Source organism: Phaseolus vulgaris, chromosome 7 (assembly GCF_000499845.2).
Source record: "Phaseolus vulgaris cultivar G19833 chromosome 7, P. vulgaris v2.0, whole genome shotgun sequence".
In the NCBI taxonomy this organism is placed as follows: Eukaryota; Viridiplantae; Streptophyta; class Magnoliopsida; order Fabales; family Fabaceae; genus Phaseolus; species Phaseolus vulgaris.
In genome coordinates, this window is record NC_023753.2 from 21,960,442 (window position 1) to 21,962,140 (window position 1,699).

Consider the following 1,699-nt stretch of genomic DNA (forward strand, 5'->3'; position numbering starts at 1 on the left):
TCTCAGTAATAGCTCATCATTGTTTTATTTTACTTTGAATATCATACGATGTGGGATAATGTTGTTTTATTTAGTAAAGAATGTAGTATATTAATACTTACATAGAAGAATGTTTTAAAGATTGTAGACTTTGAACAAAATGGAGAATATTTGTGTGTCTTCTTACTTGTTTTATTTTACTTTGAATAGCATACAAGGTGGAAAATTATTCTTTAATTTATTTTACAATGTACTATATTAATACTTGCATCCAATAATGTTTTTAACAATGCAGAACATTAACGAAGTGGAGAATATTAGCCTTGATGAAATATCCTTGTTTGAAGAATGTGAGACTTCCAACACAGTTAATTGCAAAGGAATTAATAATGATGATGATTTGGTTACTATAGTGGGCATGTGTTTTGATAGTGTTAAAAAAATTTATCGACAATATGCCATTTCAAAGGGTTTTGGCATCAGAACACGAAGTTCTAAGAAAAGACCGGACAAAGAGCTAAGGTACTTCATGTTGGTGTGTGCAAGAGCCGGAAAATATGTCTCGCCTATTCCGACGAAAGTTAATACCCAACCAACTCAAAGAATTGAATGTCCAGCTCGAATAACTGTTGGGATAAAAAATGAAAAGTGGTATATTATGTCTGTGCACGAAGAACATTCACATGACCTTAGTACAACAAAGTCACGGTTGTTTTGGGGTAATAGAAGAATCAATTTACACACAAAGAGGGTGTTTGATATGAATAACGATGTTGGGGTACGAATTAATAAGAGTTTTCTGTCGTTTGTTTCGGCAACTAGTGGTTATGATAATCTAGAATTTGTTGAACGAGATGTGCGAAACTATGTCGGAAACAAAGGAGGGCTTTGGGAAAGGAAGGAGATGGGAAAGCACTGTTAACTCATTTCTCTCATATGAGGGAGCTTAATCAACACTTTTTCTTTGACATTGATTTCGACATTGATAACCGCATCCGTCACATTTTTTGGGCCGATGCACGAAGTCGGGCAACGTGGGAAAGCTTTGGGGATGTTCTATGTTTTTTATACTACATATTTGACTAATAAATATGACATGACATTTGCACCATTTGTGGGTGTTAATCATCACGATCAATCTATTTTGTTGGGTTGTGGACTACTATCTTGTCGTCCTGGGAAAATTTCATTATTGCATATGATTTGAGTAAAAATGTTTGGTTGACTACCCTATTCGAAGAACGACAACATTGGGTGCCATGTTTTCTTAAGAATTTCTTTTGGGCAGGGATGTCAACACCACAAAGGAGCAAGAGCATGAACGCCTTTTTTGATGGCTATATCAATTCAATGACCACACTCCAACAATTTGTACATCAATATGACAATGCACTACAAAAAAAAGCACAATTAGAATGTCAAGCAGACTTTGCTTCGTTGAACACCGTTATTCCTTGCACGTCCCAGTCTAGCATCGAAAGACAATTCCAAATGGAGTACACATGCCAAATTCAACGAAGTGCAAGTAGAATTTAGATTGAAAATGAATTGTGTTGCTCATAATGTGCTTGCTGAGGGACAAAGTTGTCGGTTCGATGTTGTTGAAGAGTCCTTTTGTAATGAAAGAACTAAACACATGAACTTTGAAGTGTCTTTTAACCGGGATAACCTTGATATTTCCTGCACATGCTTGTTATTTGAGTTTAGGGGAATTTTGTGT

The 1,699-nt window shown here is 35.5% G+C and overlaps 1 protein-coding gene across 1 annotated transcript; it reads left to right on the forward strand.

Annotated features, from left to right (window-relative positions):
- Positions 1 to 268: 268 nt before the first annotated feature.
- LOC137829256 (protein FAR1-RELATED SEQUENCE 4-like) lies at positions 269 to 901 on the forward strand. Its single transcript, XM_068636056.1, has one exon. The coding sequence runs from the start codon at positions 269 to 271 to the stop codon at positions 899 to 901; it is 633 nt and encodes a 210-aa protein (XP_068492157.1).
- Positions 902 to 1,699: the final 798 nt, after the last annotated feature.

Bases quoted from the DNA above. Each gene is read 5' to 3' on its own strand.
- LOC137829256 (XM_068636056.1), top strand. From the start codon at position 269: ATGCAGAACATTAACGAAGTGGAGAATATTAGCCTTGATGAAATATCC.